At 47.3% G+C, this 12,631-nt stretch overlaps 1 protein-coding gene across 7 annotated transcripts in view; it reads right to left on the bottom strand.

Moving 5' to 3' along the window:
• The window catches only part of PXDN (peroxidasin), a 146,558-nt gene that overhangs the window by 18,386 nt on the left and 115,541 nt on the right, over positions 1-12,631 (bottom strand). For 6 of the 7 annotated variants that reach the window (XM_008163712.4, XM_008163714.4, XM_042848760.2 and 3 more), the window contains one exon: positions 6,160-6,368. In XM_008163712.4, coding sequence (XP_008161934.2) covers positions 6,160-6,368 — 209 coding nt within the window. Of the gene's footprint in view, positions 1-6,159; positions 6,369-12,631 lie in introns of those variants that run through there. The other variant, XM_042848761.2, reaches the window with a different exon arrangement.

Below are 12,631 nucleotides of genomic sequence, written 5' to 3'. Positions count from 1 at the left end.
ATTTTCCATTCTAGTCATAACCTCTCTCTCAGTGCGAGATATCTGGGAAGCAATGAGCAATAAAGAAAAAAATAGGAGCCCAGGTGCTGCTGTGGGGAGAGAGAGCTGTGGGGTAAGAGGGGAGGAGAGGAGTCCTCTCTCCCCACCATAGCCCCAGGGAGCCCCACTGTACCCCAGACTCCTCATCCCCAGCCAGAGCCCTCACCCACCTTTGCACCCCAACTCTCTGCCCCAGCCCTGAGCCCCCCTCCTGCACCCTGAACCCCTCATCCCCAGCCCCACCCCAGAGCCCGTGCCCACACCCCAACCCTCTTCCCCAGCCTTGAGCTCTTCATCCCTGGCCCCATCCCAGAGCCTGCACCCGAAACTGGAGCCCTCACCCCTCCGCACCCTAACCATCTGCCCCAGCTCTGAGCCTCTCATCCCCGGCCCCACCCCAGAGCCCACATCCCCAGCCAGAACCCTCACTCCCCACACACACTCCGAACCCCTCAGCCCCACCCCCACCACATAAATTTTGTTATGTGCACCAATATGGAGGTGATGTGTCACACATCACCTCCATATTGGTGCACATAACAAAATTCATTCCGCACATGGGTGGGAAAAATTAGAGGGAATACTGATCAGGCTCCCCTTTTTTTTAAATACATCAGACCCAAGCTCCTCGTCTTTGCCTTTTTTATGCCCTTTACCATTTAGCCCACCCCATCTATTAGATCTGCTAGCTCCCTGATTGGCACTCCCCACATTCACTCGGACAACAGAGCCATCACCAATTGCCCAATTCTCCCTTAAGCATTTTTTTGCTTTCCTCTTGTCCCTGACACATGGGAAAAAATTTCCTGCCAAAATCTGTAAATTTTAAAACCCACATCGGCCATGATGCCTACAAATCATTCCCAGGCACAGAGAAGGAAAAGGACTTTATTGGCTGCATTTTGTATGAACTGAGGGGGGATGTGTGTATGGGAGGCCACAGAGGAGGATGTTACAGTATTTGAGGAGAGATATGAGGTCCCGAATGAGTGATTGAGCACTAGGGATAGCAAGAAAAGGACAGATTTTGGAGATGTCAAGGTGGAAGAAATGGAATGACCTGAATATGATGTGGATTATGGTGGTGGCATTAACAGGAGGGAAGATAAGGTGTTCTGTGTTAGTTCTGAACTACGTTTAGTTCGCGACAACACCACGTACAAAGAGATGTCAGACAGATAAACTCAGATGTAGAATTGGATGAAAGGAGACAGGGTAGTTGTGAAGATCAGCAGTGACCTCTGCTAATGATCGCTGAAAATGGAATGTAGGGGATGGAAAATTCTGTCCTAGTTTTGGAAGGGAGATATTTGTCCTTGGCTTTATTTTCTCCTCCTTCTCTGGCTGGAATTCAGTGGTGACAACCATTTTCTTCCCAAGACATTCAAAATCTCTAGAGGAAAGAACCTCTCATGCGTCTCCGTCTCTGGATTATAATCTGAAAGAGCGGTCTTCATCTTTGGAGAGGAACGAAATGACAATGGAAGAATATAATAATCTGGAGTGCTTTATGGTCTTCCTCCAACCCTTCATGTTATTTGGTCTTTTCAGGTTTTATTTTGATTTATGGGACCCAAAGAGGATTTTTGGACTTATCCCGGAAGTATCTTTGATAAGTGCAGACAGTCTGGTTTGCCAAGTTCCGTCTCCTGCAGAAGCACCTCTTGAGGACTTTCAGCTAGCAGTAGGGATGCTGCAATGCAGGGATGCTGAGGCCCCCAATAAGCCACCCAGACGTCCCCTTGTAAAGCAGGGATTGGGAGCTGGAAGAAATTATGGCCGAGCTCCACTTCTGAGACTCCTAAGAGGGTCTTTTCATAGGGAGAGCTTGTCTTGCCTTCAGTTTGTTCCATTTGATGGGGATGGGAAGACGTCCCATTTATGGAACAAAACTGGAAATAAAAGCCCCTTGGAGGGAGAGGAGAGAACGTGAAAAGAAATTTTGCTCACTACTACCACAAATCAGTTTTAAAAGTTAGGATTGCAATGGAGTAAGCTTGAGCACTAACCCAACACACTGTTTGCAAAACTGGAGACAGAGAATCTAGTAAAGGATGAAAGGGTTATAGTCAAGCCAAGGAGCCTCATGGACAAGTCTGAACTGCCTACGATATTTGCAGGACGAGTCACAACCTAAACACCCCTGATTGGGGCAGAGGTCAAAATCTCAAAAACATCTTTTAACTTGAAAACTGAGCAAATCAGCTATGCAAATCGTTGAAATGCAATACAATTTTACAAAGTGACTTTTCAGGATTTAGCAGCACGTAAATCTAATACCCAAAGTATAACAGACACTTACCGCATAGGTTTTGAAGTCAAAGAGCAAGAGCCTTTTGGCTCTTGTTGAATTAAGTGTGCCAATACTCAAAAGGGAAACTAGGATGACCCAAGTAATTATAGGCCAGTTAGCCTTATAACAATCCTGGGCAAAATAATGGAACAAATTATATGGTATTCAATCATTAAAAACTGAAGGATGGAACTATAATTAATGACAGTCAATATGGTTTTATAGAAAACAGGTCTTGTAAAAAAAAAAACAATTTCATTTTTAGATGTGATTACAAGTTTCGTTAAAAGAGGTAACTTTGTAGATGTAATACATTTAAAACTTTTGTATTGCATTTGACTTGTTACTGCACTACATTCTCATTAAAATTAGCACTATTTAATATCAATAAAGCAAATGTTAAATGGATTAAGAACTGGTTGAATGACAGATCTGAAAAAATAGTTGTCTCTGGGGAATCATCACCAAAAAAAGGCGTCTCTAGTGAAGTTCCACAAGCTTCAAAACTAGGCCTGATACTATTCAGCATTTTTATCAATGACCTGGAAGCAAACGTAAAATCACTGCTGGTATAATTTGCAAATGACTCATCAACTGGTGAAGTGGTAAATAACAATGAGGCAAGAGCAGTCATACAGAGTGATCTAGATTGCTTAGGAAAGTGGGTCCATTCAAACAAAATTCCTTTTAATACCGCCAAATGGAAGGTCAAACATTGAGGAACAAAGAATGATCACTCTGCCTAGAGAATGGGGGACTATTTCCTGGAAAGTAGTGACTCTGGAAAAAGATGTAGGGTTCATAGTTGACAAGCAATTCAGCATGAGCTTCCAGAACAATGCTATGGCAAAAAGAATTGCTAATGGAATCCTTGGATATCTATAGCAGAGGAGTTGCAAAGTAGGAGTAAGGAGGTCATTTTACCTCCATCTACAGCATTTGTGAGAAAAACACACACACGCCCTAGCCTGGCTGCTGCCGGCTGTGGAACAGTGAAGTGTATCCCCAAGGCTTGGGGTGCAGTGTGCTTCAGCACACCTCAGGGATCCCTTATCCCTCCCCCACTGCACCCCGGAAGGCAGGGATAAGGGACACCCAAGAGGCTCCCAGTCACGGCCCTCACAGTGAACGCTGTCCAGGCGCCCCAGGGAAGGTGTGGGGGAGAGCAGGAGCAAGGGACAACGAGTGGAGCAGGACCAAGAGGTGCCCTGCAGGGAGGGCAAGCAGCAGAGCTCCCAGCTCAGCTCGGCCATGGGAGGGATGACCCCCAACATCTTGGAATCCAGGAGCTGCCTCCCACCTGTCAGCTGCTCTGTGCAAGCTCTGTGCAGCAGCGAGGAGGAGCTGGAGTCACTACCACAAGAGGCTGCGGGGAGGTTTGGGGCTTGCTCCCACTCGCCACCCTGATAGGGCAGGGACAGGGGAATTGTCCTGGAGGGGGTATGGCTGGGGAGTTGTGGGTCATCCTCCCCAAGCCATGCTGAGCCAGGAGCTCTGCTTCTCCCCCTACCGACAGGGCATCTGCTTAGTCCCTGATCTGCTCTCTTCCCCTGCTCTCCCCAGGCTGCGTCTGTAGGGGCACCTGGGCAGCGTACACCAAAATCTGGCTAGGCTCTTGTGACCAGAAAGCAGCTCCTTTTGCAAAAAGCTTCTTCTGAATGGTCTCCACTGAAAACCCTGCAAGCTTCCTGACAGCAATGCTCGCAGACCAGTGTTCAGCAGACAATGGGTTAATGCTGACCTGAGCTGCTGCCTGGGCAAAGAGAAGTGTGGCTTCTGTTTGCAATAGAGTGCAACAGACTGCACCACAGATTGTCAGCATAGAGAAGACTAAGGAAATTGTCCCAAGAAACTTTGGGATACATCGGGAAGACTTCCAGGACCTGAGTCAAGAAGCTGGGGACGCGTGCACACAGGAAAGCAATAGGGCTCAGACCCTAGGTCCCAGTTTAACACAGGCTTGAACCCTTCAGCCCTGTTGGGTCCTGGAACCTAAGGTTTGAACCATAGGTTAACACAATTGGTGTGTGGACACAAGGCTTGAGCCCAGGCTCGAGTCTGGGCTTACATTGCTGTGTAGACATACCCTAAGCGTCTTACCAAGATTAATACTTTTATCTTTACAATACTCCTTTGAGGTAAGAAAGGATCATCATCACCATTTTACAGGTGCAGAACTGAGTTACAGAGAGAATAAGCTACTTTCCCAATGTTATACAGAAAGTATGTGGCAGAGCCATGAATTGATACCATTTCTCCTGAATCTTAGGGTACGTCTATACTTACCCGCTGGTTCGGCGGCAAGCAATCGATCTTCTGGGATCGATTTATCACGTCTTGTCTAGACACGATAAATCGATCCCGGAAGTGCTCGCCGTTGACGCCGGTAATCCTGCTCCGCGAGAGGAATAGGCGGAGTCGACGGGGGAGCTTGCCTGCTGCGTGTGGGACCCGCGGTAAGTACCTTTAAGTTCGAACTAAGATACTTCGACTTCAGCTACGTTATTCATGTAGCTGAAGTTGCGTATCTTAGTTCGAACAGGGGGCTTAGTGTGGACCAGCCGTTAGTTGACTACTTGAAACATAGGGTAATTGTTCCTCTGTTAAGATACTGAAAAAAGCCGCAGAGGTTGAATTTAGCTAGCTCATAGCTCAAATAGTTCACCTTGCAGAAAAGTTAGGCCCCGGGGCCAGTGGCGTAGCCAGGTGGAGGGAACAGGGGGAGTGATCACAAAAAAAGGCGCCACCCGCTGTGGTGTTTTACTCACCCAGCGGCACTTTTACTGACGAGGCGATGCTCCGGGTCTTCAGCGGCACCTCGGCAGTGGGACCTTCACTCGTTCCGCGGCAGCATTTTGGCGAGTGAAGAGCGGCGGGCCCAGAGCGAGTGAAGGGCCTGCCACCGAAGACCCGGAGCGCCGCCGGGTGAGTAAAAATTAAAAAGGCACCAAGAAATTGAAAAGGCGCCACTTGTACTCAGTGGGAGAGCAGCCACTGCCCCACTCCCCGCCCCCCCCCGCAGTTACGCTACTGCCTGGGGCCTGTGACAATTCCAAGCAGCAGGTCAGAATGTCAAGAAAGTAGAAAGAAAATCCTGGGTGTTTCATTTAAACTCTAATTCTTTTATAATGATAAATCAGTAATTCTGCTGTATGATTAGTTAAGTAAACTTTGGAGGTAATCTGGTTTTGTTATTATAGAATAGAACAGTGTTGCATCGAAAAAAAAAATTAAATCCGGGTTTTGTTCAAGCAATCTAAGAGGTAACTAAGTGTCTTTTGGTAACTAAGTGTCTGCTCCTCTGCCCTCCATGTGGAAAAGTATTTTGCACTGAACAAAACAGGAAGAATAACAAAAACAGATGCTTCCTACTTACACAACTATAACAATTAAATACATGGATGACTTAGTACATATACATTTAAGTATAGTGAGCACAACATTGATTCTTACATTCCAAATTTTAATCAAACTATGCAATTTGCTAGAATTTTTAATGTCATTTAGGAAAAATTGTAAGGTTTCAGTGTTTTTTTTTTTTTATAAGTAAGCTGCTAATAGAACAGAACCAAAACCTTAGCTATACAGTAACTAAATCAATCTCCTGACCAGATTCCTTCACTGCCTATTACTTCTATGGGAAGTGGAATATTACTTCTACAAACTCCGAATTTGGTTTCGTAAGCACATTATCCATGTTCTAGTTCAGCTTTAGTTAGAGCTGAATTAAGAGAACTAAAAATCTCTTAAAATTTCTTCAAAGCAGGCCATTTAAAATGTAACCAGAAACAAAGGATGCACTCCCAATACTCTCCCTGGATACAGACCTTCACAGCAATCTTGCCACATCCTGAGATCCAGTTTAGGAATTTCTTCACAGCTACCATAACCATGTGGGAACTCGGCCACCTTAAAGACATCACGTTGCACTCTGGTTATATTGTCAGCGTTGTCGCACAAAATTCTGGCAAGAGATGTTTGCTTGATCTGAGTCAGCTGAGGTGGACTAAATACACCAGGATTCTCATACCATAACCTGTAGTCTCACAGAAAGAAAGTTGAGTTCTTAGACAGTTAAGACAATGGTAAATAAAATAAAATAAAAAGACATACATACAAATAACTGGCACTTTACTAGAGATTTTGGGATATTATAATCAACACAAAATAGTATTCTTTGAAAAACAGATCACCGTAGGAAAAATATACAGTTCCTGAAAGCAGATGACTTTACACTCTGTCTTAATGTTGCCTTCTAATTACACATGACGCCTCTGTCCACATATCTTCCTCAGTGAACAATTTTTTTTGGCAGAAAAGACAAGGCAGACAGAACATACTTGCAAATTAAGATGGATTTACAGTTGCTTTGCGCAAAGACACCAAAGCTTACACCCCAATTTCCCTCTCCCTCCTGTCATGTGCATGCTCAAATATGCACCAAATTCTTACCCTCTCAAGGCACCCGGGCATTCCTGTCCACACACATTCCTCAATTTCCCCCTCCCTCCTGTTTCCCATTTTCTCCTGCACATACATACCCCTAGAATATCTGTCCTTCCTGTCCTCTACGGAGTAGATCAGGTGCACCAGTAGTTTGTGAAAAGAAATACTTTGGGTTAATGATTTTTTTTGCTGTTTTACATAACTGAAAGTGTATCTGTTAGTAGATAAAACATACACTTTAGTATAGTGTGCAGTTCAGTATTCTTTACTTAGAACAGAGTATGTAATTGCGTCATCAGCTGGTGGTAAGAATTTCTCCAAGATCGATCTAGCTCAAGCCTCCTACAAATGGAAACTGAAGACAGTGACAAATCTGAGGAACTGTCCCAGACTGAGGTGTCAATAGAGAAGATTTTGGAACAAACTGATAAGTTAAACACTAAGAAGTCACCAGGACCAGATGGTATTCACACAAAAGAGTTCTGAAATTGTGGAACTACTAACTGTGGTACATAACCTATTGCTTAAATCAGCCTCGGTACCAGACAGATGACTGGAGGGTAGCTAATATAATGCTTATTTTTAAAAAAGGTTCCAGAGGTGATCTGGCAACTACAGGCCGGTAAGCCTAACTACAGTACCAGGCAAACTGGTTGAAACTATAGTAAAGAACAGAATTATCAGATGAACATGATTTGTTGGGGAAGAATCAGCATGGCTTTTGTAAAGGGAAATCATGGTTCACCATCTATTGGAATTCTTTGAGGGTGTCAATAAGCAGGTAGATAAGGGTGATCCAGTTGATACAGTGTACTTGGACTTTCACAAAGACTTTTGACAAAGACGCTTAAGCAAAGTGCAAACTGCTTAGTCATGGGATAAGAGGTCCTCTCATGGATGAATAACTGGTTGAAAGACAGGAAAGAAAGGGTAAGAATAAATGGCCAGTTTTCACAGCGGAGAGAGGTAAACAGCGGGGCCCCTCAAGAACCTGGTGATCTCAAGAAAGGGATTGCGAGTGAGGTGGCAAATTTGCAGATGATACAAAACTACTCAAGATGGTTAAGTCCAAAGCTGAATGCAAAGAATTACAAAGGGATGTCACTAAACTGGATGACTAGGTGACAAAATGGCAGATAAAATTCACTGCTGACAAGTGCAAAGTAATGTACATTAGAAAAAATAATCCCAACTATACATACAAAATGATGGTGTCTAAATTAGCTGTTACCACTCAAGAAAGAGATCTTGAGAGTCATTGAGGATAGTTCTCTGAAAACATCTGCTCAGTGTGCAGTGGCAATCAAAAAAGCTAACAGAATGTTAGAAACCATTAGAAAAGCAATATACGATAAAACAGAAAACATCACATTACCACTTATATTCATCCATGGTATGGCCATACCTCAAATACTGCATGCAGTCCTGGGTGCCTCATCTCAAAAAAAAGATATATTAGAATTGGCAAAGGTGCAGAGACGAGCAACAAATATTATTAGGGCCATGGAACAGCTTCCACATGATGAAAGATTAAAAAGACAGGGACTGTTCAGATTACAAAAAAGAGATGACTATGAGGGGATGTGATAGAAGTCTATAGAATCATGAATGGTATGGACAAAGTGAGTGTTATTTATCCATTCACATAACACTATGACTAGGGGTCACCTGATGAAATTAACAGTCAGCTGGTTTAAAACAAAGAAGTACTTCTTCATATAATGCACAGTCAACCTGTGGAACTCCTTTCCATAGGTTGTTGTGAAGGCCAAAAGTATAACTGGGTTCAAAACAGAATTGGATAATAGGTGATCCAGTTGAGGATAGGCTCATCAATGGCTAGCCAAGATGGTCAGGGAGGCATCCCATTATCTGGGTGTTCCTAAACCTCCAACTGCCAGAAGCTCGGACTGGACAACAAATGGGATCACTCAAAATTGCCCTGCTATGTTCATTCCCTCTGAAGCACTGGCCTCTGTCAGCAACAGGATACTGGGCTAGATGGACCACTGGTGAGACCCAGTACGGCCACACTTATGATCCTATGACAAGTACCTTCCAATTAACATGCACAAGGGCATATTTCAATATAGCATGTTAGAGTTTGGAATAACATCCGCACCAGCTAGTTGGCAGGGAGCTATGGACCAGAGATTACAGGGCATTCATGATACTCATGCAACTTGGATGATATACTGGTCATGGGAGCTTGTGATGAATAACACATTGAGAACCCCCAAAAGGCACATGGCAAGGCTGTTTGGTACTATAAGCGCTAATAAAGACAAATATGAATTTTTCAGATTAAGTTGCATATTGTGGCCACACCATTGACAAAGATAGCTTATATAAATCACAGGAAAAAGTTGAAGCTGTCCTAAAGGCAACCCAACCACAAAATGTGTCATGATTATGCGCCTTCCTAGGGATAGTTAGTTACAAAAGAAAGTTACCTTTTCCGTAACTGGTGTCCTTTGAGATGTATTGCTCATGTCCATTCCATATGAGGTATGTGTGCTTGCTACATGCACCGGTGCCGGATGTTTTTCCTTCAGTGGTATCCGTAGGGGACCGGCTCTGCCGCCCCCTGGAGCAGCGCGCACATGCCGTGGTATAAGGGGTGCTGCCGGCTCCCCCCACCCTCCGTTCCTTCTTGCCGGAAGCTCTAACAGTGGGGAAGGAGTGCAGGTTATAGAACAGACATGAGCAACACACCTCGAAGAACACTAGTTATGGAAAAGGTAACTGTCTTTTCTTCTTCGAGTGCTTGCTCATGTCCATTCCATATTAGGTGACTCCCAAGGGCGGGCCTGTGAGCCTAGAAAGAACCAAGTTAAGGTCCCACTGTGGAACAGGAGTCCAGGCTGGTGGGAAGAGTCTCTCAAGGCTTCTCAGGAATCAGACCAATATGTCGTGTGAAAACTCTGTCTGACGTTGGACTGGCGGGTGAAAAGCGGAGATAGCTACAAGGTGTACTCTGATGAAAAAGAGAGGGTTCTTAAGATGGAGCAGGTAATCTAAGATAGGTTGTAAGGAGGAGCGCGTTGGAGAGATGCTACACTCAGACGCCCAGTGGAAGAACCTCGTCTATTTGGCCAGGTAAGTTGCTCTAGTGGAAGCCTTCCTGCTTTCCACGAGGATTTGCTGGACCTCTTTAGAGCAGGCCCACTCCTCCAAATTCAACCACGCAGCATCCATGCTGTGAGGTGGAGGGGGGCAAGGTTGGGGTGTAGGAGACACCCATGATGTTGTAAGAGCTGATCCGGTCAGTCGGGAAGGGGCCAGGGAGCGGCCACTGCTAGGTCCATCTGGGGCGACCATGATGACTTGGCAATTGTCTCTCTTGACCTTTTACAGGACTCTGCTGATGAGTGGGATTGGCGGGAAGGCGTAAATCAGAGCACCCGACCATGAAAGGAGGAAGGAGAGGGAGCCTTTGCCCAGGCCTTGTAGGGAACAGAAGCGATGACATTTCCTGTTCTGACTGGTGGCAAACAGGTCCACTTGGGGAGTTCCCCACCTCTGGAAGAGGGTCCGGACTATCTCTGGATGGAGTGACCACTCGTGGTGAGAAGAAAAGGATCTGCTGAGGCGATCTGTCAGTGTGTTCCTGATGCCGGGGAGGTGACCGGCCTCCAGTTGGATCGTATGGTCGATGCAGAAATCCCACAGTCGGAGTGCCTCTTGGCAGAGGGCCAATGAGCGTGCTCCCCTTTGCCTGTTGATGTAAAACATCAAGCCGTATTGTCCATCAACACTCTCACCCCCTTGCCTGCCAGAGCGGTAGAAAGACTCCGCAGGCCAAGCGTACTACTCTGAGCTCCTTCACAGTTATGTGCAACTTCATCTCCTCTGGAGACCACATGCCCTGGGACTGGAGGCCACCGAGATGTGCTCCCCAGACAAGGTCCGAGGTGTCCAATATCAACTCGATCGAGTGACGAGGGCTGTCAAATGTAACTCCTTTCAGGATCACCCTGGGGTTGGTCCACTACTATAGCGAGGTAAGTATCATTGGTGGGATGGTAACGACTTTTCCAAGTGATCTCTAGACTGGTAATAGACCGTCGCCAGCCACTACTATAAGGGCCGCATCCTGAGCCTGGCACAGCAGACGACATACGTACATGCTGCCATGTGTCCCAGCAGGCACAGGCAAACCCTGGCCATGGTCAGGGGGAACTCTCAACTGAAGGCTGGAAGATGAATAAATTTTTCGCCCAAACAGATCCTGTCTCTTCGAGTCTTTATTCTTGGGTGTAGCCCCAGTTGACCCTGCCTTTCCCTCTGGTTAATGGCCTCAACAATGAGGGAGTTTGGAGCCGGGTGAGTATAGAGATACTCATGGCCTTTAGCTGGCACAAAATATTGGCGCTCAGCCCTTTTTGAAATGGGTAGCAGGGAGGAGGGGGTTTGCCACAGAGCATTAATTGTTTTCGATACCCCCTCATGTAGGAGTAAAGCCATCCTGGCGGGTGCTGTGGAACAAAGGATGTCGAACAGTGAGTCTGATGGCTCCTCGAGTTCCTCTGCCTGGAGCTCCAGGTTAGAGGTGACCCTCTTCAAAAGCTCATGATGAGCCTCGGTGTCATCTTGTGGAACTGGGTGAGGGGAACCCGTAATAGCTTCGTCTGACAACGATGAGGACGACTTCAGTGCTGAGGGATCTACCACATCCCCTGGTGGTCCAGCTGACTGCACGTCTGGGTCCTCAGGGGCCTGGAGGGTCTTTTCCTGTGGGGCCTCCACCTCTTGAGGAGGGTGGGATGCTGCGGCCAGTAGCCTATCTGAGGCCCCCGCCACTAACCGGACGGCCTGCAAAGGCTGGGTAAACCCCAACGGGTTCCAGGGGTACTATGCCATTGGCCAGGAGGCCATGGGATTGGTTGCGGTGCCGATGGTGCTGATGATGTTGATGGTACCGCTGGTGCCGGGGATTGTCCCGCTGACAAGGACTCCTGTTCAGTGCCGGAGTCCTAAGCGGAGCAGTCACTGCGGCATGACCATGACTGGCTGGACCGGAGGCCCAGTGGTGCCGCCACTGTGCCCAACGTCGACCTGTCCGATCGAGACAAGTCCCTCACACGGGCCCTCGGGGATTTTCGATGTTCGGTGAATCTGCGTCGGTAAACTGGTGAACTATGCCTCACGCTGCTCAACTGGTTACTGGGACCTAGAGCGGGACGGGGAGCCAGAGCGGGCTGGTCATCAGGAGGATCTCCCCAACCGTGGGGATTTGCGTCTCGGCGACAGGTGCCGGCAGGCGTATGACTGGTAGCTCTGTTCAACTGATCAGTCACGTGATGAGTGCCAAGGCATTGGAGACACGAGGGGTCAGTCTCGATGCTCATGCCGGGGAGCGCGTGCCTCCGCAGGTCTGTGCCAGGTTACCGGTGAGCCGCGCCTTGAATCCCGCTGTCGATGCCCATGGTCTGGAGACCGAAGAGGGCTTCTCTGAGCCTGCCTCCTTACTTCCGTGGCATGACGGCTCCTTGTGGGGCGAGCGCTGGATGGACGTACCCTGTGATGGGGAGCGGTGCTGCTGAGGCAGGGTCACGTGGAATGGTCCCAAGGTGGGTTTACCCCTGGACTTGGATACCTCCAGGGCTGGTTTGGGTGGCACCGGTAGTGTCAGGATCTCCTGTGCTACCTCCAGGGCCTCGGACATCGACGGGACTTCTAGCTGACAGAGGCCCTCATCACTGTCCGGTGTGGCAGGCATAGTAAGGGAGGGGCTAGACCGTTCGACTTCAGCTGGGACCCGACTCCCTGACGGAGGTATTGAGCCATCCAGCATGGGTCTTGGCTCTTCTCCGCCCTCTCCTTTCCCTTACAGGAAGTGGGAGATCGTCC

Source organism: Chrysemys picta, chromosome 3 (assembly GCF_011386835.1).
Source record: "Chrysemys picta bellii isolate R12L10 chromosome 3, ASM1138683v2, whole genome shotgun sequence".
Taxonomy (NCBI): Eukaryota; Metazoa; Chordata; order Testudines; family Emydidae; genus Chrysemys; species Chrysemys picta.
The sequence above is the reverse complement of the archived record's forward strand: the minus strand, read 5'-3'. Positions and strand labels throughout refer to the sequence as shown.